At 35.6% G+C, this 23,996-nt stretch overlaps 1 protein-coding gene across 1 annotated transcript in view; it reads right to left on the bottom strand.

Moving 5' to 3' along the window:
• VWA8 (von Willebrand factor A domain containing 8) overlaps window positions 1-23,996 on the bottom strand; it is a 181,433-nt gene that overhangs the window by 103,861 nt on the left and 53,576 nt on the right. The window contains exons 13-20 of the mRNA XM_048295381.1: window positions 20,264-20,424; window positions 18,984-19,097; window positions 11,590-11,758; window positions 11,220-11,297; window positions 8,139-8,254; window positions 7,070-7,176; window positions 5,052-5,158; window positions 2,398-2,469 (exon numbers count right to left, since the gene is read on the bottom strand). Coding sequence (XP_048151338.1) covers window positions 2,398-2,469; window positions 5,052-5,158; window positions 7,070-7,176; window positions 8,139-8,254; window positions 11,220-11,297; window positions 11,590-11,758; window positions 18,984-19,097; window positions 20,264-20,424 — 924 coding nt within the window. The remainder of the gene's footprint in view (window positions 1-2,397; window positions 2,470-5,051; window positions 5,159-7,069; window positions 7,177-8,138; window positions 8,255-11,219; window positions 11,298-11,589; window positions 11,759-18,983; window positions 19,098-20,263; window positions 20,425-23,996) is intronic.

Below are 23,996 nucleotides of genomic sequence, written 5' to 3'. Positions count from 1 at the left end.
TATCTCCTCAAAATCATTATCTGTGTCTTCCAAATGGGAAACACAGGTACACACTGATCTATGTAACAAGCAATCAAAACCCCAGCTTCTTAAACAGCCTGAACTGATAAAAGTAACTGAACACAAAAAAGAATCCTATTTTAAAATAATTTTCTTTTTAAAAAATGGATGAAAAGTCTAATATCTTCAGTGGGGAGGTATCTGCACATACAGCATGAAAGTACAATTTATGTAATATGGTTGCTTTTAAAGTATTTGAACATGATTCATCACAAGCTGCACAGATTGACAATAATATATTTAAGGAATTAGCCAAGGAATTTCTGAATGGTTAGTGATCATTCCCGAGAAATCAAGAATGATTGCTGTGGTTATGAAAGACTGCAGAATGGCAAATACAGTGTTTCAAACTTAAAAACAGTATTTCAAAAGGAAAAGGCCTATTGGCCTTTTCTTAGTCACACATAAAAACTGTGGAACAAATTCGTAAAGAGTAAATCTGGAAGCACTCAGAAGTATGTCAGCAATTAAAAAACAAAACCTGTATTACTGATTTGCCAAAGAGAAAGCTCATCAAATCAACTCATTTTCCAACTTAATGGTACAGCCGAGCTGATGTCTGGAATCAAAGCAGTATGTTCCAATACTTCAACCCAGTCAAATCTTTTAATACTCTCTTCAATTAGAGACTCGAAAGATGGGAGAAAATGTGACATGCATTAAATTATTAGAGATGAGAATATAACTGCTGGAAAAATACCTTATATCCTAATAATGGTACTTGCATAGTCTTTGAAACTTTTCTGCCAAATGAGGCATGTGTCAGAGCTCTGACTGTACCACTGGGCTACATAAATTCTTTCCCCATGCCTAGGGTTTTGTTTGTTGGTATTGAAAGTCAGCTCTGACATGGTTTTTCCTGCCTCATTGGAGTTGTTTTCGTTTCCCATGCCTTGGGAGCTGCATTTACACTCAGGCCCTTTTCCTTGGTTCCCTTCCCAACCAGCACTGTGGCGATGCTGTGCGTGGCCCTTTATCTTGCTGATCCCAGCCTGGACCTGCTGACTTGACTTCCCAGCTTGACTTCAGACTTGCCTCATTCACCATGGACCTGTCTGGCAGCCACTGAGCACTTGGGTGCTGTTGTCCCCAGACCTGCTACATTCTTCCTTTGGCACTGAGGGACTGCAAAAGTTGTCATTAAGGACTCTGTCTCTGCCTCTATTTTCCTGTGGTTGAGCCCACTCCTGCTATTCCTTGAGAGCAGGTGCTGCAGGCAATCTGTACTATATAACATTTTCAATACCAGCTTGGCAGCAGGCATAAACAGCACTGTTTATGAAATAAATACATCTTGTTTCATTTATGAAATAGATCAATTTCTATTTATGAATAGATTAAACCTTTTGGAGAAGCTGGCATCATCCATCAAAAGTCTAGAGAGGTTTCAAATACACCATCTTTTTAAATTCAAGTTGATAACAAGGAAGTTAAACAGATGAGACTATACTTCAATATATGCACATTAATAATAATTAGCATTTTATATTCCTTGCCATGTTGGTTAGATCATTAGTGCTTTGTGTTAGACATTTTCTAAAGACTATTGCAAAACAAAAAGTGAAACATCTGCCAAAAAAATTATTGCTTCCTTGCTAAGGGACATCTAAACTAAAAGATTATTTTATGGGGGAAAAGTCAACCTCACCAATAAAGTATTGATCAGCAAAGATACTAGCCAAAGACCTATAAATCTGTAACTCTTTTAGAGAAAACTAATATTTAGCTATCAATAAGATTCAGATAATACTGAAGTGTACACCTCTTCCCTACCCCTGGAGATTTAAAGGAGTGGTTTGATACATAGTCAAGAAGGATAACCAAAACCATTAACCGAAGATTTTAATGGTAATGATGTTACATATAACTATTACTGTGTCAGGGGAGGTTTAGATTGGATATCAGAAAAAGGTTTTTCACCCAGAGGGTATTTGGGCACTGGAACAGGCTCCCCAGGGAAGTGCTCAGGCCTAACAGAGTTTAAGAAGCATTTGGTCAACGCTCTCAGGCACAGGGTGTGATTCTTGGGGATGGTCCTGGGCAGGACCAGGAGTTGTACTTTGATAATCCTTGTGGGTTCCTTCCAACTCAGAATATTCTGTGATTAATGTCTTGATGTTTTACTCTGACAGCCATATAAAAAATATTTACAGCATTTACATTTCCACAAATATGCACCCATAAAAACCCCTGGACACTGTTGAACTAGGAATTAAAAAATGGGTCAAATACCTCAGTAGTAGAAATGAATGCAATTTCAAAGAAGCAAAAAAGAGATTTAATTTAATTATTAAATAATGAGTTTGTTCCACACATTGCAAGAAATATTTAACTCACCTGGTTGCCAACTAAAAGAAGATGTTCTCCCAGCAGAAAGTCCTTGAGCATATCTTCCATCACCATCATGTGCTAGAGAAACAAAATTACAATTTTCACTCGATTTTATGCTCTCAAGTTTATGCATTCACTAATGACAGTGGTACAACAGGAACTTAACTTCAAGAATTTGGGGCCAAACATTTCTGAACTTTATACTTACAGCTACTTATTCTCTCAGCCAATAATAGCAGAGGCAATATATCCAGTGACTAGAAACATGAAACATTTACATCCTCTGCTTCAACTGATTGTGGGTGCCTGATGTCCCTAAATATTTTTAATTCTCTGTAATCACTTCTAGTATGTTTCCTTTTAGCCTAGTTGAATGCTTGTCACCCAGAGTGTAAGAACGTTTTTTAGTTTGTGCCAATTTTCCAGCAATATCCTGGTAGAACATTACAGAAGCCAAACAGAGAGAATAAAAGACAGTTGATATGTTAAATATACACCTATATTTTATTAAACATTAAACACCAGGTTGAACTTAATAACAAATACACTTTTTCTATTCTAATCAAATTTTATTTTCAAGGAAAACAAAGACAGGAAAATGCATGCTCAAGTCTGAGACTGTTTATATGTGTCCTGCAGTATCTGCCTAAGTATTTAATTTTTATTAATTATTAATTCATATGTGACTAATTGAAGCCGAAATGCTGGAGGTATATTTTTACATATATCCAATATCTTAACAGGTAACACACACAGTACATTATTTAACCTTATCTTGCTTCTCACAAATGATTTGTTTAAAAGGATAGAAAGGATTTCAGGATAATGTGGCAATGCAGACTACTTTACCCACAATAAAGTCATGTCTATTTCTCCACTGTATCTAGTAAAAATAGGTCATCTCTAAGTAGGTCAGTCAACCTACTTAGAGAAATGAATGATTGTCTTTAAATAAACACATTATCATCTCATCTCTAGTACTTGATTAAAATAAAAATTAAAAATCGGTAGTTTGCCTATAATTTCTGAGCATAGAAATGCTCATTTTCTGTGTGAAGGATATTTTAAATTTCCAGATCTCTCTAGAACACAGGCTGAGGGTGGGGAAAGAAACTCTTGTAAACACAGCTTAATATCATGAAATCCTAACCAGGCATTTCAAAAGACTACTGAATACTCAATACACAATTTAAGGAGAGCACTTCAAGCCAAATTATTCTATTTTTTGGCATGTGTATACACTAGCAATTTATAACTGATGAGAATAAATTTGACTAGATACAGGAGAAATTCTAGGAAGTCAGTTTACCACACATATTGATTACATTTTAAAATTGTATTGCTAAGGCACAAATACATCCTTTTGATGACTTTTTTTATCCTAAATTGAACAAATATGTGTATATTATGGTTCCCCTGCAAAGCAGCTTACCCACAAGGAGCACTATGTACTGATACTTCTTTTGTGTTGTGGTACGGTTCTTTTTTTGCACCAGGACTTAGATTAGCATTGTATTATGATGCATGCAGACATTTAATATTAGCTATTTACGCAAAAGACTTGTAAGTAGACACATCCATATTGTGTCACCTTTATCAATCCATGTTCCCCAACGCCTGGCCTGAAAACGGCATTTGGCATATTACCTAAAAAAATATTCCCATCCCTATGCCACTTGTTGTGGATCAACAGCAACGTTCTGTGGCAATATTAAATTTCACTGTAAAGTGAATTGTTTCAAGACCAAACATACAAAGGCAAAAATCTATGTGTTTCATTACACTGTGCAGCACTGCAAAGGGATGAGGACGTATCATTTTCTCTGTTTTCAGTTTATTTCTGTAGCTTTTAGGTAATTAAGCACTGCACTAAACTCAAATCAAATTCATTCTCCAGCAGGTTTTTTTAAATGATCACTCTAACACTTGACTGACCAAAGTAGCAATACAGAAAATAAAAGCAGAATTCATTTAGAAATTGGAACATCTATCCTGCCTGGTATTTGCTTGCTGTTTCCTTCAGCACTTAGCACTGTAGCTATTCGAGGACAGATAGAGAAGAGCAGGTCATTCTCTGCAGCATTCTTAACAGAGATTCCCTAAATAAAATCCGAACACAGTTTTGTCTACAGTTTTCTGAAGCTATAAGTAAGAAGGTGGAAAAAGCAATGCAGGTGTTAAGTGCTAGCACAACTCAGGATTTCATTTCCAACAGACACAAATTATGTGCTTTATCAAAATGGCAGCACAACAAAATTTCACATGAAATGTTAGTAGGGGAAGATGAAGAAGTCTGTCATCTGTTCCCCTTGCATGGCCTGTCACCACCTTTAGGAGGTGATACCCATGTAGGATAGTCTTTCTGGGGCAAAATTATAAGTGAGGTATGAAAAATGACTAGGAAAGGAAAGTATGGAAAACCCATACCAGTCCTCTAAAAGCAAAGTATTTCACAAGATCACACTACCAGTGTTGCCTTTCAGTAGCAAAATATTCCAAAGGACACAAAATGCTATGAGAAAAATTTAAGACTAAAGAAACTACTTCAGAAATATATCCTTAAAATTTAGTTAGTATATTATTTACTACACATATGAACATACCCATTAGCACACATTTAACAAAGTTTTGTAACTCAGAAGTCAGAGATTTGTACTTACTTGTGCATTTTCATAAAATAAAACATCTGGCACTTTCATTTTCTCAGCTGAGTTATAAATCGGCATGGTCACAGACCCTATCTTCAGAATACCATTGTTTATTTCACCTAGTTGTTTTTCAGGAAACAAGCAAATGCATTTCTTACAACATGCTCTAAGCAGACATGCAATCAATACCCAACATGTGCAACTAACAACTTACAAATTTTAACAAGGCTGTGGTTTGCAGTAAGTGATTTCTATCTAACGAAAGAGCACACTTAGAAAAGTATCCATTTATAAAAGGTGCATTACCATGAATTTGAATTCTCTTTAAAACTGTAAAGAAGTGTATTACAATAAATGATGATAAAGTGATCTTATGGAAAAGTACCATAAGAAACACCAGAAGTTGTGACAACTGCCTTGGTTTAATTTCACACTCTCATTGTAGTACTGGAACATCACCAATACTGTTAGGCTACATTTCCTCAATCCACAAGATTTCACACTTCCTTTCCTTCTGTTGTCTTCCCCTGTCCCACTGTGGAGTGAGGTGCAGGGGCGAGGTAACAAGTGGCTGTGTGGGTGCTCAGCCAAGAGTGGTAGCACACCCACCACAACCACACAGAGCCACTGTGGATTCTCCCTTTCAGCACTGTGTAGTTGAAATATCCCTTAACTACAGCTCTGAGAGAAAAAGTACATCAGAAAAATTTCTTAGATCTAAAGAACCATAAATTCAGTCCTTAGGAAAATAACAACTAAGTGTAAATAATAACATTGCAATAAAAACAATCTTTTTTTTGCTAGTAATTTCTTAATCTAGCATGGTATAAAACTGAAAATACCCTTATTTCTAGACAGATGTTTTTAGCTGTTTGCCTTTATGGCATGAAACAGAGAAATATAGAAATTTCAAGGGATGTAGGCAGACTTAAAGAAAAAGTAAGCAGGTAGCATCACACAACTGGCAAGACTACAAATTATTTTGTATACATGGTTTTATATATATATAAAATGTAAATAAGAGACACAATAATACACAGATGGTTGCACATATATGTATATATGTATGGCTGCATATACATTTGTATATAGTTATATATACACATACTGCATATAATAGAAACAATATATCCAGTAATATATGGGTATCTACATACTTACTTTTATATACACACACACCTAAATAAACACATAAAAATAGAATTCACATGAATTAAAACCAAAGATGTGTCTACCACTGCACTGTAAAAATACAGAAATCAAATACATCACAAAACTGGGAACAAATACACAGAAGAACAAGAGCAGAGATAACACTGGTGAGGCAGAGTAAAGGAAAAACGCAGTGAATGGAAAATGGCAAATTGCTCACAGTGTGCTGCCTGAGAGAGGATTTGAAAAGATATACAACTAGCATGAAGGGAATCACACAGGAATGAGAAAGTAGAAGTGAGAAAAATGGCAGAAGCAGAAATATATGCATAGCCCTGAAGGCTACTACAAATGAGTACAAGCCAAAGAAACATAGACCTGCTTGATAAAGGTGACATGCAACGACCACAGCAATTTAAAGAGAATAAAAAGAAGATAATAACAAAGAAGTGTGTTCCAGAATGAAAGCAAATCATAGCACAAAACTTTTACAAGAATCTCAAAAAATGGTTGATTTTAACAGGGGAGAGAAAGAAGCAATGGTAAAAAAACCGAACAGAGAAATGTTAAGATCAAACGAAGGCTGTAACTGTACAGAAGACTAGCTATCAGTGATGAAAAGAAATGAAAAAGCCTGAGACCATGGATCTTATAGACTGAGAAACATTTACACATGATGGAAAACAAAATTCCATGAGCTGGGAATTCAGCAGACAATACAGCATACTGAGAGCAGCAATACATTCTGATAGAAAAAAGTCAGAGATATAACTGAAGCAAATTACATTTAATTTTGAGGATAATTAATACACCTTTATACGTCCAGCAATCTAAATAACATTCATTCAGAGCAGGAAAAAAAGATAGCAGAAGCTTACATGTGTAATCCTTTTCCTCTAGTTTCTTTGTGTCATCTGGACTTGTTTCAATACCAGAATCCTGTAAATTTTTATGTAAAGCTGATCTGGCGAGGTTTGGTAAAAATCTAAACCAAGGGGAAAAATAGGGACATTTTATTTTAAGGGTTTTTTATTTTTAAAGTTTTTAGTATTTTCTGTAATCTAAAAATCTAAATCTAATGTAATCTAACATCTAAAATCTAAAATGAAGATTCACTTGCACCTCCAAACCCTGAGCATCTATTCCTTTCACAATAGCCTTCCACATTTCACCTATCCCTAAGGAGAGGAACTGAGCTTCTATCACAGGCAATGAACTACACTTGTGGCTGTGCACTCATTTTAAAAGGCTTCAATGTTATTAAATATTGCAATAGGGTTGTAATGTACGGTGGTTTAGAACTGGAGGCATGTAATGTCCTCACTCCATTGCAAGTAAGAGCTACAACAGAAACAATGGTTTTTTGGAAATACCCTTTCTCATTACTCAGTTCACTAGGACCTCAGGTTCCAGAGAGAAAGAGAAAGCTCTGAGGTGTCTAGAACCAGGCCCTTCCAGTTTTCCAAACCTTTTGATCATAAGAATTTGCTTTCTTTTGAAAAGAGGAAAAAACCCTGAAAAATCCCCAAACCACAAAAGCCCAAACAAACCAAAACCCACAAACAAAATCCCAAAGCAAAAGAAGCCCTCATAACTTTTCTAGATACAGCTTTTAGAACTGAAACCAAGTGTCCATGAAACATCAGTCAAACTAGACATCAATATGGCTCTGCTTAGAGTGTTTGTAGACAGTGAAGCAATGCTGATAACGGTGACCTAATTTATATAATGTAATGACCTATCTTCATAGAGATGGGAAAAGAGTACCACGTCCTTTCTACTTACCTTCCAGGTTTGAGAATACCACAGGAACATTTTTTTTAAAATGACCGACTTCAAGGAGCAAGACAAAAATTGCATAATTTACTACAACACATTAAAAGCTATCTTGTGCTTTAGCAACTGACCAAGAAGCTCTTGAACTTCCACCAAAACTAGTAGTTCTACCTGGAAAGGCAGGCTTTATTAACAGCATCATAAAGGCTTTCATCTGGATATTGTGACAGTCGACGACAAATTCGCAACAGCTGTCGAGTAGATAAAAACGAGGCCAGTGACTGTGCCTGTCAAAAAATACAGGGTAGTTTAATTATTTAATCCATGTGAGGGATTTAGATCGAACAAGTCAGGAGAAAAACGTACTCCAAAAGGAATTATTTCAACTTTTCTCCTAATTCATAGATGCTTTGTGCCTTCTACAGCAACTCAAGCACTTTAATAGGCATGCTTGTAATTCTGTATTTTTTTGAAATAAGTCACTGTCATGGAAATCATTATGTCATCAAAAGATCAGCCTTAAAATATCACTTGATAAGCAACAGGAAGAAAAATAATCTGTGAACTGAATTTTATGTGCAATATAAACCGTAACATATTAATGTTAATATCAGCAATAACAAGCAGGTTAGCTACTGTGAAACGATCAACATGCTAAAAACTCATCTGCTCTTCACAAACTGAACATGAGCTCCACATGTAATGCTCTGGCAAAAGGTCTGGCAGGATTCTTAGATGTATAAACAAGACAACACTGGGCAGCAGTACGGAGATTTTATCACCTCTGCACACGCCTTCTGGGCGGGCCATTACTGGAACACTGTGTCCTTTGCTGTTGTCCACATGTTAAAACAAATGCTAAACACTGAACATGATTAGCAAAGATTTACAGAAATTATTTAATGCTTGGGAAGGCAGACCTCAAAAAAACACAGCAAAATTAAATAACCCAAACAAACAGAACCACAAAACAAGTGATCATGTATTTAAAGAAAGATCCAAAGACTGAGAAAGAAATCATTCTATAATTATATCTACCGGATGAAGGTATCAAATACAAATAGGTTCCTTATTTTAGCAGGAAACACACAACAATGAGTGTGATCTGATAAGTCACGCCATGTTTTGCCTGGGTCAAGTGAATATTTTAATTAGGTAATTTCAAAATGTTTTGTTTGGGTTTATATAAGTTTATGTAAGATTTCTAATTGCATTAAAATTACCTTAATACATGATACTGTTTCAATTGGAAAAAAAAAAAATCCTGACATTTGAAATCCAGGGGAAAAAATAGAGAAAAGCAACACTTCATGAATTTCAGACCCTTTTTTCCCCTTTATTAATTTTCATGCATGAGAAATATCATCAATTCTTTCCCCTGAAAACCAGCCACTTTTACAAAAAGACATTTAAATAAAAAAAATTAGTCACTTCTATTAAATAATATAAAACTTCTTTCAAATTATGAGAAAGCAAAGAATAATACTTTTTAGCATATCTGTGAGCTATGAGCAAGAATTATTTAGAATGGGCTAACTGAAAACATTACTACTCCTGCTCCTCCTGCTTTCATTGACAAAAGATTGTGAAGCATCTTCTGAACAACTGCAGTTTACAACCCAGCACTGTGGACACTGTGATGTGAAAAATGGCATTTCATGTGCTACTTCAACACCTACTCAGCCACCCCTGAAGCAAGGGCAAGGGGGAAGGGTAAGTGCTCTATCCTTACTCTTCCTAACTAAGGAAAAGTTGTATCACATCTTCTGAGTATCTGCAACTGGTAATTGAAAGTTTTGTCAACAAAATTTCCTCCCCTCTTACCTGATTTTTTTTTTTTAATATTGAACAGCTGTAAACTCAAAATTGTGTTAGTGACAATTTTTTTAATATATATCTATGAGGCATCTAATTCAACAGGATCTTGATTGTGGTCTCCAGATTCTATTGTAAATCAAGCAAACAATTACAAAGACGCAGACAACGCCCACAGGGTGAACAATCTACAGGTATTCTATTGTAACAAAGTCACTTTAAACAATGGTTAATATTTCAGGATAATCTCTGGCAGAGGCTTATTTACTTAGACAACTCTATAAATAGCCTAACGTACATGAGGCACACATTTCATCTCTCTGCACAGGTGTGCTGTTCCCAACATGTCTCATGTCACTGCTGATCTACAAGAATCCTCCCTTAAGCCATACTGTGACTCACTTCTCATCCAGTATCACATAATTCATTTAGATATTTCACAATTCTACAGATATCCACATATTTGGAAAGGATTTTTGCGATGCTCTATTCAGGCATGGTACGTCTCCAAGTACGTCAAAACCGTTACATTTATACATTAGATGTAGGAAGCTCAATAGGTAATTATAACAACTGTCTCAACAGTGTACCTAGAAATCAATTTTTTACTTACTTTTTTAAGCTCAAAAGAGCATAAAAACTTCTCTCAGCTTCTTAAATAGTAAAACTATAAAAACTATTACCAATGTTAAAATCATGAAAACTAAGGACAATGGATTAAATTTGCATGCCAGTTAAACCGCTGGATTCCACTAAAAATGTTTTACATTTTACTTACATCAAAAGCATGCCGTGTTTTAGTTGCCATAGCAATGATTTCTTTTTCTTTTCACCATGCTTTAACTCTATATTTTTTAAAGAATTCTGTGGTCACTTTGTTAGCAGAATTTATTTTTCTTGACATTACTTCTTTAACAGAATAGCCTATGGCAGTAACGCAGCCAGGAGTTCTGGAGCTTTCTCTTTTCTGAGTCTCTGCTGCTGCCCATTGTCATTTTATAACAACTACATAGCTCCTATTGCTCAAAAAGCTCCAATAATTTCAGCTATCAATTTTCCAATTACTAAAGCAAAGCAATCAAAAAATATCTGAATACGTGATTATATCCATACACATTCAAAAGGCACCTCAGCATGCTTCACTGTGAGCCACATACCTAAACTCACCGACAACATGTGTTCTGTTCTTGGTTCTCTGGGATTTGTGCAAATTCCTAAAAGCTTTACTTATGCAGATTCCAAATACATACATTATAAATCAAAGAAGTTTATCGTATGCAGCACAGTAATTGCCAGCAGCAGTTTTCTGGGGCTGGTTTTCCAATTAGTCAGCCTTTGAAATACACTATAGCTTAGCAAGTTTCACCCAGCCTTTGTTAAGAAAGTCACAGTAGGAGACAGTAAATTGAAAGAGAAAAAAGAAGAAAAGGGGCTCACAGTGGTATCATTTGTCTCCCGAAGCTTGTGTGTTACTGACAACAACTTTTCCACAGCAACACTGGGTACATTTGGAATCTGGTTGAAAGAAAAACAGTGTTAATCTTACTGCAAGATATCCACATTCCACATATGCAATAAGCATACAGTTGCCACAGTTGCTTTATGACAGAGTATTTTTTATTACAGTAGCATTTAATATTAAAATAAGAATTATACCATTAAAAGATAAGCAGATATGCTGCTTTGATAAACTTTGAAAATCAGCTCCTTTATGCTACACTGAAACAGCAATACATTTTTTATGTAGCAAATAATCCTGTTCAGTAAGTAACAGCTGGTAAGTGCCTAAAATACTGAATGTACTTACCATTTGTTTGATAACTTCAATTTCTTCACTCTTGCTTAAAGATCGAACATTATGAAAAAGAAACAGTGTCAAAAACTCTGGACCCAGCCATTGTTGGGTACTACTTCCAATGACAGGAGGTTCTGCTAAGACCACTATTCTGAAAGAAGGATGGATAGGAAAGATAGACCTGCAAAAGAAGATTTAAAAAATACATTACCTGGCTTAAGCAATGAATATCAGATTTAATTTTTACAATAGATGAAAAAAAGATAAATTATTGTACTGAAACATATGATAGTATAGTCAGATCATTTGCAATGCAATTTTATTTTTTAAAAAAGACAAAGGCTGCATAATGCAACTTGAAATTTTATAACTTTACATGTTTTTAATGCTCAGAAGTGTACCCAAGTCTCTTCATCTGCAACAGGACCTGTATGCCTCAGGATGGAGAAATACCATCAACTAAGCTACAGTTTACTGTGTTGTATGTCTGAAAGGGGCACATCTTAGTCATTTATTGGACTTTTACAAGTGCTTTACCTAAAACTGGGTGTCTCAGAGGCAACTCAGGGAGAAAACAAGACCTACCAGAGCTGCAGTAATGAGTAACTTCTTTTACTGAATTAAACTGATAGAAAGAATGACACTAGATATTTGCCTAGATACTGTGAAGAGCTGAATTTAGTAACAGTTTAGAAACACTCCCTTACAGATGCTCTTTGTGGTCCTTGGATTAATATGTCTAACTTCATAACACTCCTGAAAGTTATGCTTCAAAGACCAAACCAGTCACTTCACCCCTGGGTCATTTTAGAGTCAGCATGAAGAGACAGGTCTCTCCCGTGGAGATTTACAAGATTTACAAGAACTTTAGAATTGCAATCCTGGCTCCTTAAATCAACCAAGCACAAAAGTCTAGCCACAAGCAGTAGTCTGTCCCCCTCATACTTTTTCAACACCCACAACCATATCTTCAAAGACATCAGGGGACAGATCTCTACTTGCTTTCATTCCGCTTTGCCCTAAAATTTTTTCTAATACTGTTCTGAAGCTCCGTTCTTCACCTTATCTGCCTCCACAGCTTCCTGTGAAAACACATGCACTGTTCCTGGTTGTAAAAGGTATTCTTATTATTATTGGTTTTTAAGTCTTTATTGGACTGACCTGCCATCTTATATCAGTGTTTCCCAGTTCTCCCTTTGGGATTTGGTAACTAATAGTCTTGACTCCACTGAAGACAACGGGAACTTGCAACACAAACTTAAATATACAACTTTTAGATGTGTATGTTAGGGAACTAAAAGACTGCTGCTAAGGATTTTGATATCTTTGCCTTCTTTGCATCTTTTGTATCCCTTATCTGTGTAGTATTTTCACCTCCTCTGACTGGGCACTCATTGGAACTCATTAATCAGCATACCTGCATGATAACAGCATCACACAGAATCACTGAATAGTCTGAGCTGAAAGCAATCCAGGATCATCAAGTCCAACTCTTAAGTAGGTGACCCATACAGAGATCAGACCTGTGACCTTGGTGTTACTAGCACCATGCTTTGACCAACTGAGAAGATCTCCAGAAGCAGCAGAAACAATGGAGAAACATGTCAGATACAAAAGCCAGTCAAATTTTGTGCAAGGAAGGCCTGTTTTCATTAACTGATTTTACAGTACTCTTATTAAAATAGAGGATGCTTATTTGGAAAAAGCAAGTGAAATTTGCTTAGGCAATTTATATTGCTGTTACCATGTCATTTTCCATAAAAATTACTGAAGACATAAATTGACAAACCAACTGCACAGTTGGCTCATCTGTTCATCCCAATATACCTGTGATACAGCAGGGCAATTACAGCAGTCTCTTGTACCAAAGCAAAAAAAGGCAGTGGCATGAGTTATTCTCAGCTGAAAGTCATAAGCCTAAAAGCTACTCCCTGATTGATAAAAATAGAAATAGATGTCTGAAAACATCACATGAAAGAGGAACCAATGGGAATGTCATTGTCACTAAGCATAAAAGAAGGTCAGAGAACATCAGCCAACTTTATTACAGAAGAAAACATTTCCTAGATCGGATAAATACATATACTTTCAGACTTACCTTCCCTTACATTACTAAGCAAAAAAGCAACCCTCCTCCAGAAACCCATCAAATTCTGGCTCTTCTGCAATACCATAAGAGAACACAAGAAGGAATCAACTTTTCTGGTGAAGGAATCATATTTCTTTTTTATCATTCCTGGTAAAGGAATCACATTTCTTTTTTATCACCTCAAAGGGCATGTTGAGAACAGCCAGGGAGGGCATGGAAAGAAGCAGGAGGAGAGGAGATGCAAAGTCAGGGCAAGCTAATTTGGTGATACCAGTTAAATTCACTGACCTATTCTCTAGACTTGGACAACATCACTGCTATAGGTTTCCAGGTTGTAAACATGAATAAAACGATTTCAAAAACCTATTGCTTGGACTGACGTTTGCAGTGCTGAAAATGTCAGGCTAAGTGTATTATTAAGCAAATACCATAAATTACTCAGTTCTGCAGTGCTCTGTAAGTTCCCACCTTCCATCAGCACAACTGAAGAGCTTCAAAGTTGTTCCATCACGTTACAGACCAAGTGTCCTACATGGAGCTGTACTTTATAGAAATCTTTGACATGACAAGAAATCTTGTGGGGTTTACAGATGGTGTAAGTGTATCTTGTTAAAAACTTGGCATCTTTTAAATTAATGAGCCTCAAACACGGTGGGAAGATTTGACATTAATTGATTCATGCAAAGAGTCTCTATCCTTCTCTCTATTAAACATTTACTGACAACACAGGCAGCAAGGCACCCTCCTAATAAAATCAGTGTCCTTTTGACATCACTGTTTAATTTCAGCCAAGGATTACCACCATTGCTCTTACAAAGAAAATCACAGTGTGATCAGGGTTATTTTAGGGAAAGATTTTCTTGTTATTGACCATGGTTCTGAGCAATTGAATCTTCTCATCAAAAAATAAAATAAAATGCAGAATGGCATTTCTAATGCCACTTTGCAAGACCAAACTATTTTTGGTTGTCTCTTCCTATAACATGGTTTAATAAATCTCTTTTTCTATCAAATTTTGTAAGTTAGTAATTACAATAATACTAGGACCAAAATGACTTATTGTTATTTTCTTGCTGCTTCTTTTAAATTTCACCACAGTCTAAAATTAACAGATGACTTTATCTTAAAATTCACTAAACTGGAAAAAAGCCAAACCCCTAAACAACAAATGAAGTAAAAGCTAAAAAATGTAAGCAATTAAAAATTCTATTGCTTGATGAATTCACTCCCTGCCACAATTCATATCTGTCTCATCTACTGTACATTCCCTTTCAACCTAATCACACAGAAAATAATCCTCTGTCTGCAAGGCATTAAAATCACCCATGCATTATGAGAGACTTCTTTTAGTTTTTGAACTATCCTATTATGTACCTACTCCTAGATTTTCCTGTAATAGTTGCCTTTCTGCTCACCACACCAAGACCTTAGCATCTGTGTGTGTTGTGGGGGGTATATCCACACAGATTAAATACTGCATCCTGAGACAAACAAACACTTTGCTGCTTGATTTGTAAAGGCTGTGTGCTACTTCGACAGTATCTGTCTTGGTGAAGAAATGGATGATTACAGAAGAAATTCTATGCAGAAATCTTGGATATGCACAGTACTTGGACACACTTTCTCTTACTCTCTGAACTTGTTCAGGGAAATGAATCATGCAACCTTTAAATGAGTAAAGTATCAGCAGCTATAATTTCCTTCTATGTAAAATATCTTTAAGGACCATCTGTCACTTTCTCAAGGGCAGCTTTTTTTCTTTTCCTCAAACTCATAAACATGAATTGTTAGTTTCCTCAAAGGAGCGAATGTGTTCTTTCTATGACCATTCGCTAACTTAGTGTAGTGGTTTGGTCCAAAATACTCATTACTATTTACCTTCACAGCCAACCTGGCACAATAAAGAATATAAGAAAAAGGACTCTGTGGCCACCACTAGTTACCTTGTAGCTTAGAGACTTTCAGCAGGCCAAGGAGTATCCCAAAATGTCCCAAGGGCAATGCACTGCTTGCACTTGTCACTCCTGAGAAAGCTATTGTACGCACCAGCCTGAAACCCTTCTTAGAAAAATGCAATTTTTTCTACAGATTTAGAAATCTAATGAAATAACCATGAACATATTATTCAATGACAATAATTAACATCATTTAAAATCAGAATATACTTTATTAGCTCTTACAAAAGTAATAAAACTTTGAAATGTTGTCAAAAATATAACTTATGAATAACAGTGCTCTAAACTGCAAAAACTGAAAACAATCTGAAAACCAAACCATACTTTCCTCTTCATCCAGCACTTCTAGTAACACCATCATGTTTTAAGCATATTCACATTCTCTACTGTAATACTATTTGCATTTGTACACAGAGCCATGTGATTTCTCCAGATCACAGTGATTTGAAATACCATCCCTTTAGTAAAAAAACCCAAGCAAACCTCTTGATCCTCCTCTTTTTTCTCCCCTACTACACATATGAGTATTGTGACTATTGAAGCACTAAAAATTAAAGATACTAAAACTGCAGGAACACATTAATATTCCCTTACTGGAAAATTAGGTAAACTTAATGTGTCACGCAAACATTGCAGACTCAGTCCCAACAAAATTTGGAATGACATCATATATTCCACAGGTGTGGCAAAGAGTAGTCATACTGGATTACTTTAGTCAAATCCAGCAAACTAGGATAAGTAAAGCTGTCTTTTCATCTTCGTCTAACATCAGAAATCCAGCTAAGGCCACTAGCCACAGTCATTGACATACAGCAAGAGAGATGTCTCTCATCAATATGGAAAGCATCTCCTAGTTATGATTTAGGTAAGAATTTGCCCAACCAATCTGCTAATAAATTCATGTTACAACATACTCTCTGTAACTTCTCCATAGACAACATATTGCAGGCAAAGGAGGAATGGTTAGCACTGTCGTGATTAAAATCTGTGATTAAATCAGCTGTCAGTATCTCAGATACAATTTAATGCTGGATTCTGCAACACTGGAAGGTAGTGAAGTTTGCAGTGACTGGTAACCACTGCTGAAAGGGAACAATAGCAAGGAGGAATACAGTCCTGGAATCAAACAGCAATTATTGACATCACATCCTGGAGTCAGTTAAAAGGTAGTGATGTTTTCAGAATATGGAAGGCACCAAAACCAGGACGAGGTCCTGAAACACTTTCAGTTCCTCAAGGGCTGATGAGAACAGTACCCTCTCTATAGAGGAGTTGTCTAGTGATGCCAAAGAAGCCCAAAGCTAAAACCAAAGAAGTAGTTACACGTTTGCATTACTTTAACCTAGGTATTTTAATAAGTCAGTACAGAAAACATGGGCAGACTGAACATTTCACCTAGGAGAAGGTAGGATTCTCAGCCAAATGGACTTCATATAATTCAGGAGCTAGAATTCTCATCTGCATCCAAGATGGTGCTAAATGGTCACACTGAGCTTCCACACATAAAAATGCCTACACAATGGGGGTATCTGTTTCTAAGACCAAGTACTAATCAGAAATGCATTCTTGTCCAATACAACAGACATCCTTGACTTATGGATTAGAGGGTGAAAGCTCACTGTCAGTCAAACAGATAATTAGGAGCTTATCAACTCACAAAACACTATATTGAAAAATATCGAGGTGGATAGGTAAAAGCAGTACATTGAGATCTGAAGGAAATAGAGACAGCCTTTCAAGGAAAGCCAAAAAGCCCCCAACTTTTGGAGCCTCCAAAGTAGCCAAAAGCAATGCACAATTACCACTGAATAGCTGAACTGAAAGGTTACTCAATGAGACTGAAAGGGAGGAAAGTACATACAGAGGTGATACAGAAAGGAGAAGGGTCTGCAGAAGAATCATTAAAGAAGACAGCTTGGACAGTGCTCATGCTCTAACAGATAATGAAGATTAAAGGGACTCCACTGCCAAAACAGCCATTGTTAGAACAAAAAAGGAGGTGCAGGATCCAGATGTAAATCTCTATTCTTGTGAGAGAGATTTGATCCACTAGGAGTGGCAGCTCTGAAAGGAATGTGTGATGAACTGTCCACGTTTTTGGAGTATATTGGCAATAAACCAGAGGGTAAACAGCTACAGCCACTGCCTGAAAGCACCTAGGACAAGACCATGAACACGGAGATTGGCACAACAGATGTATCTCATAGTACAAAGCCCGATGCAAACTTGGGACATTATCCCAGATGGGCCCTTGGAGATTTTTGCTGCTCTTTTTAAAGTCTGTGCTTAATAATCCTGATAAACAGAACACTTCCCTGATATACAGTTCTTCGCTCAAATAAAACAAATGCAGGAAATTACCATCTAGTTAGGTGTATGGCCTCAGCAGAGTGGATACAATTTGCAACAAGTAACTTAGAATAAAGTTTGGTTTTTTTGTTGGCTTTGTGGGGCATCTCTTGCCCTTTTTTTTTTTTTTTTTTTTATCCACTGTATTTTGATCAAAAAGGGAACCAGAAATATGGAAACAACTAGACAGTAAAAGAAAAGCAGCTTTTCTAAAGGGGGGACTATGAAGGTCAAAGAAAAAAATCAGATTCAGTGAGACAATTGAGAGCAAACATATGGCACATCATGAATGCACCCCTGCTATAACCCATCACTCTTTTTAGAGAGTGGATCCATTTCAGAATCACAATATGTTTAGCTCCTTATATATTACAGAATATTAGATTGTGTTTGTTCTGAGACACAATCAACAATATCCCTCCCATTAACGAAAATTGGTCAGCATTGTTTGACCATGTATCAAATACGGCCTCAGAGGAGTAGGAAACACTTCCATCTGTGGAATGTTTCTAGCAGACAAGTAGAAGTAAAGGAACAAAAAGAATAAGCATAATGGGTCCCAACCCATCCTTAGGATTTCCTGCCCCATATTAGCTGTAAATTAAATACCAGCTTTCTAGCTCATGAGGCAAAAGAAAGTAACAACTAGTATTTAACTTCAATTTAGCTTTATTTTCCAAGACTTTTAATAAAACGTTCCAAAATTAAGTATCATATAGCTTTAGATCTATTTTTGTATCTACTTATAATTTCTCCTCAATTTCTAACTCCTTCTCTTAAAGGATATTGAATGTTTTCCTTTTACTTCAAGCACTCTAAACAGGATATAATTTTGCCATACCACAAAAATAAATAGAGCTCAGGAGGAACCTGATGTTTAAAAGATGTTTCTCTTAGCAATTAGAAGGCATCAATTAAATAAAAAAGCATTTTTCAGGTTTTTTTATTAGAAAAAAAAAAAAAAGAAAAAATTGAAATGCTGTTTCATTCTGTTGTTGTAGCTGACACATTACCTTTCCTGTAGTTTCTCATCAGAGAGCTGTAATTCTTCTTTTAGGTTTTGGTATCTATCTTCCCTTAACAATCTGGTGCCATCATAGAGAGTCAGTTCTCTGTCATGTATTAGTCTGAAAATAAAGAATAAGCTCTATCTAGCCTTTGATTAGTTTTTAAAACACTTATAACAACTAAAGGTTTTTTTAAAACCTATCTCAGTTAACATGGGCCACAGTAAAAAGAAAAAATGATACTAACTCAAGGTGCATCCATGCATGGAGGTAAAATAATATACGTAAGTTTTAGCACATAGTCAGTCAACTTAGTTTAAATCCAAATGGTAAGAATATGAAAAATAAAAAAATCTGTCTTACCAGTGGAGTGTGCATAAACGGCACGAAACAGCTTTTTAGTTATGCTTGTACCAAGTAATATACTTTTATTTCTTGAAGGACTATCTTTCAGCTGGCTTTAATGATTAACATACATACAGACCCAGCTTTTATTTTGTGATATGCAGAAGTTGATTATCCACAATACATGCACATGTCAGAACTAAAAATCAGAAGGGAAAGCTAAACATATGAAAAGGCAAAAACACAGGCAAGTGTAATTCTCTGTTCTGTCCTTCTGCATATATATATAATAAGAGAAAGCAGAAAATGCTTTTGCTACAACTCGCTTTTAAAGCTCACAATGTCATTTAGTTTGCAAAAGGCAGTACATGATGCATGCATATAAAATAGCATAAAAATTTGACCTGACAGTATAATCATTAACATAGTATTTGCTATTATTGTGTTCTGCAAAGTTTAATTTATTTTTTATTGAATTATGAAATAATGTTTAGAAAGAGCTCTTTGCAATCAATATAAAGTATGCTGTGTAACATACTCCATAACATGCTTGTTTAGAAGCAGAATGCACTCAAAGTATTTAAAATGTTTTCTGACATCCTGCATTTTTAAATTGTTGCACAAATATTACTAGTTTTTAGATTTCATAATTTTAGAATAAAATCTAGCTCATTCCAAAATTCAGACTTAGACTCTAAATCTACAACAGGTTGAAACTTCCTGTATTATTTTAGGCTTACAAAAAATCAAAGAATTGTTTCTTCTTTTAAGTAAAAAAAATGAGCACTACATCTTCTATGAAAACTCAATGCTCAGCTTGATCTTTACAGTATTGCTGAAGTTCCAAAGCCATATTCACCAGCAGGAACTTAAGGTCTCAGTATGCATGCACTCAATACACACATCACGAGCACCCAACTTATCCACACTCCCACGCTGACCTTTGGAGTACAGCTAGAGTGCCGGGGTTAATGCGATGGATGCCGTCAAGAAGAACAAGCTTTCCTTCCAGAGCTGCGGTGACGAGTGGCGACGGTCTCCAAGCAGTGTCTCCATTCGGAAGTGTGTACCTTTGCTGTAGCAAATCTCTAGCCGTCATATCCTGGAAGTATCATCAGAAGAATGTATTTATGATCTATTTTCTTAATTTATGAGTACACGTTTTCTCCTTAAAAAACTGCATTCTGTTCTTCCCAAGAATATTAGGAAGATTAGCAGGAAATCTTCAATTACTTTTCCAAAGAGTATTAGAAATACACACACAAATCTACTCACAAAATGTTTAATAGTTAGTCTTTGGAAGTTCTAGACTTGTCAATGTCACCTCTTTGAAACAAGAACAAAAGCCTTTCTCCCCTCTACCCCTTTAACAAAACACAAGCAAATGACAACTTGTACACAGCCCTGTGTACAGAAGGGGGCAGCAATTTACACCTGGAGCAAACAAGAATAATTTCTTTCATATGGAAGCCACGTGAAAGAGCAAAGATTTCATGATTAATCTTGAACACAAACCAGCATGACATTCAACCTCGCAGCAGGAAAATGCAGTGGAACCATCAGAGAATAACGAACAGGGTAATAAAGAAGCCCGTAACACAGAATTTACCAAAAATACATAGCCTATCACAAAACAATGCTTAAGGAATAAAACAAAACCAAAACCAACATCTAGCATATCCTCCAGCACACATACTCTAGATGTTCCATTACAACAGGTAAGCACTAGAAAAACAAAGATGCAATAGTAATTTTGTGACCTGGAAGATTAAATTCCTTCCTTGGGCTGTGCTGTGAACACAACTTAACCTAAAATCAGATAAAAACATATTTTCTATTGTAACTGTAGCTTTTGCATATGTCCCTTTCACAACTATAAACCCTTTGAACTTTAAAGAATAAAAATAGAATACATTACATCATATGGCCTGAATCATTTCCTTTTTCTACATTTCCTTAAAAGACCTAAAATAACAGGACAAAGTCTGGTTCCTTCAGTGCTTCCACATTTGTCTAATTTAAAGTCTCACATTCAAATCCACAAAACCATACCGTATTTTTATTGTTGCATTTCTGTTGTTTTACTGCTGTGTTCACTCTTTCCTATTTTATTAATGAATTAGACATGAAACATTTTTACAGAAGACAGAGAAAAATGTGGGTTTAGGACTTGCTTAAGAACTGTGCATTCAGCAGCTAGTAAATGCCGTAATGAATATTTAACTAACACACCTTTTGATAATTCATCTCAAGAGAAATGAAACAACACACAGTATGAATTGACTGGGTGTGCTATACAGCATGTCCATCTTTAATTCCAACTATGAGAATCATGCATTAATTTTCTGCAGATAAACTCAGAGGAGTATTTTGTGCAAAATGCTTTCTGATATATAACACTGTGGTTTAAATGGTTGAATGAGATTCAATTTAGGGATGATTAAATAGGAATACCATTGCTAACACCTGCACAGTTTTTGTAAGGAACTTATTTTATGGCTAAGTACCTGCCCAGTGATTTATTTTTTCTATTTATTTACTTTAACCTAATTTTTAATAAATTTTATTCAAATCATTTAATATATGCTATCAAAACTAATGTTATAATACTCCCTTTGGAGGGGAAGTAACTGAAGTATAAGAATTAATTATTCCTCTTATTTTGGACAAAGCAATGGCAACAATATGTTGCCTTGTCAAACAAAGGTTATTTGAATTTGTAAGTCATTATAACTTATGTATTTTATGTTTCATTGTTTATTTTCTAGAGAAGTTTGTATACAGGAAAAAAAACAGACGTTTAGGAGAAAAAACGAGTAGGATAACTTCTGTTCCACTCCCTTTAGCAGCTATATCAACACAAGTCTCCAACCTAGCCATTTTTCATGGCTTGTAGTACTAATCATGTTCTTGGCAATTATGAGGTGAAGAATCTATGTTTCCCGCGTTTCATGCCAATTTGGACTCATCATTTGTTAGCATTTCTCCAATAAAAAACTGGAAGCATTTGGTAAAGAAAAATTATGAGGTCAGGCAAAAAAAAAATAAGTCCTAGGAACAAAAACATCACAGTACACAAACACCAGTGATGTGCTTACAAAACTGTTTTTGCTAGGGAAGAAGAGGAGCAAGTTACTGGAAAACCTGTAACATCACTTTGACTGTTACTTTTTTTCCCCCTCTGAAACTCTAGGGGGAGAAAATATTTTATTTTAAGCAATTTGAACTAAAAGTTCCCTAGCTACAGTCCACAAAGCACTAGCTGGCTGCTGCTTCTCATTTGCTGTTGCTTAACTGCATTAAGAGACAAGTTAAAAACAAACCTTTCCTAATCAGGATGAGTTTCCTTTCTCAGCAATTTACCTACATGGAACTGCATATAATGAGAAATCCGTATAATGATGTCAGATATCACAACAGAGACAGGAACTACTCTCTCAGCCAACTATTAGGATAAGAGATGATCTATGTTCCAAAAGGTTTACTATACGTAATTTGATTTTCACCTCACAACATAAAAGCTTTTGGAGTTGTTTTTTCTGTGAAATCAATTTAGAGAGATACACCTTCTCACACTATTCAAGTCCTTAAATCAACTTCAGTTGCAAAGAATGATGAAGCAAATATTAAAAGCAAAGACTATATACACATTAAAAAATCCAAGAACTCATTTCTTCAGTGAGCCTGAGGAGAAACACTGCTATTGCTCCAGACCAAAGGGAAGTGTCCCTCTACTCATTTTTCTGCCTGCAGAAATTACCAGAAAATAAATATGAACCATAGAACAAAGAAAAGCCTCCTTAATTTTAGAAATGGATGGCAGTATGATGTCTCTCTGAAAAAAACAGAAGACACTTTTTTGAACCAAAGTCGAAAAAAATGCTAAATTTAGAGCATTTTCAAACTTTTCATAGTCTTCATTGCTGAACTAATGTATGAATTTAACATTTGTTATGTCATTAAATTATCCTATTACACTGCTATGCAAAGCCCCTGATATGTTATATATTTTAAGAAAAACAAATGCATTCTAAAATTCTATTTATAGCTCAGCTACATTTAATAATATTTTTATACACTGCTTTTTGTAAAAAGTTTTGAGTTTATGTAACACATTATACATTAAGGAAACATTTCTATGTATAGATACATATGTGGATCTTACCTAGGCTTGGCTACACAGGAATTTACAGAGAACAAGCAGCTCTCAGTCATTTACTTGCTTTTTTGATACTGTTTGATATCACCAAAAGCCTTTCTATAAAATCCCTCTGCCCTCTGAGCTTGATCAAACCCTGGTGAAACCAAGTGGGAAATACCTCAAATCCTTTCCTAGATTTTATTTGCATAGGAATTACAGATCCCTTTGAAAGAAAGATGTTTACCAAATAATAGTTCCATTGTCAGCTCTGCTCATGCCTCAAAAAATGAAGCCTTCTGCTCATATTCATCGAAGCCATACTAATTAAAGGTAGGAAGTTGAGAAACAGCGGCCATGTTTTTAACCAAATAGGTATCTAATTTTGCTGGTGAATACCCAATATTTTATTGTGTGCACCAATACAAGGGTTAGGGTGTGCTTGCCCTTGAGCAGGTTTGTCAAGTTGCAGAAGTTATTTTTCTGGGATGAATTAAAACTATGTTTACAGTGACAAGTACAGAGAGAAGTACGCA

Source organism: Corvus hawaiiensis, chromosome 2, assembly GCF_020740725.1.
Source record: "Corvus hawaiiensis isolate bCorHaw1 chromosome 2, bCorHaw1.pri.cur, whole genome shotgun sequence".
Classification (NCBI taxonomy): Eukaryota; Metazoa; Chordata; class Aves; order Passeriformes; family Corvidae; genus Corvus; species Corvus hawaiiensis.
The sequence above is the reverse complement of the archived record's forward strand: the minus strand, read 5'-3'. Positions and strand labels throughout refer to the sequence as shown.